Genomic DNA, 993 nt, shown 5'->3' on the forward strand with positions numbered 1-993 from the left:
AAAATTTTTGGGGGGGGGCGGGGCCCGCTCTTCTCCCTTGCTTTTGCGTAGTTCAACCCGGGGGGGGCCCTTTTCCCCCGGGGGGGGGGGGGTTTCCCCCGGGGTTTCCAACCCCCCACCAAACCCTTTTTCCTTTTTTTTTTTGGAGGGGGGGTTTTTTTTTGGGGGGGGGGCCAACCCCTTTGTTGTTCCCCCCTTTTTCCCATTTACCCCCCCCCCCACCCACAAACCACAAGGGAGCCCCCCCCCCCCTTTCCCGTGGCTTAACCCCCCCCCCCCCACACACACACACAGCTCCCCCCCCCCCCACCCCCCCCCCTCCCTCCCTCAGCTCAACCTCGAGTCGTCGCATGCCCTCGCCAGCGTCACCGCCGGCACGCCCCGCCAGGCGCACAGCCGGCCACACTCCACCGCACCTCGGCTGCACCTCGGCCGCACCTCGGCTGCACCTCGGCTGCACCTCGGCTGCACCTCGGCTGCACCTCGGCTCGCCCAGGTCCGTTCCGCCGTCGAGTCGGGCGTGCTGCCGAGGCTCCTCGAGCTGCTCCGCGGCGGCGCCGGCATGCAGCACCAGCACCACCAGCACCAGCAGCACCAGCACCAGCAGCAGCACCACCAGCACCACCAGCAGCACCACCACCAGCAGCAGCACTGGTGGTGCGCGTCGCACGCGCTTTGGTGCGTCTCGAACTTGGCTGCTGCGGGCTCGGAGTACCGCGATGCCCTCCTCGGAGGCGGCGCCTTGCCGCTCGTGGCGAGGTGCGGCGAGAGTTGCAAAGAGTCGCCGAGAGTCGCGGCGAGAGTCGCAAAGAGAGTCGCTACGAGAGAGGATGAAGTCGTAGTGGTGCAGGTCGAGTGCGATGAGGTCGTAGAGTACAGGTCGTACCTGATGAGGTCGTACCTGAGCATTGGTAGGTTGGCGGCGGTGCTGCTCGCCGGGAGCGGCGCGTGCTGCGATGGCGGCGACGGTGAACCCCCCCCCCCCCCCTCCCC

At 68.2% G+C, this 993-nt stretch overlaps 1 protein-coding gene across 1 annotated transcript in view; it reads left to right on the forward strand.

Annotated features, from left to right (window-relative positions):
* EMIHUDRAFT_468351 (hypothetical protein) overlaps window positions 1-993 on the forward strand; it is a gene marked incomplete at its 5' end in the record, with an annotated part of 4,360 nt that overhangs the window by 668 nt on the left and 2,699 nt on the right. The window contains 3 exons of the mRNA XM_005782916.1: window positions 331-388; window positions 497-759; window positions 916-968. Of these exons, the coding sequence (XP_005782973.1) occupies window positions 331-388; window positions 497-759; window positions 916-968 (374 nt within the window). The remainder of the gene's footprint in view (window positions 1-330; window positions 389-496; window positions 760-915; window positions 969-993) is intronic.

The sequence above is a fragment of the Emiliania huxleyi genome, assembly GCF_000372725.1.
Source record: "Emiliania huxleyi CCMP1516 chromosome Unknown EMIHUscaffold_184, whole genome shotgun sequence".
Classification (NCBI taxonomy): Eukaryota; Haptophyta; order Isochrysidales; family Noelaerhabdaceae; genus Emiliania; species Emiliania huxleyi.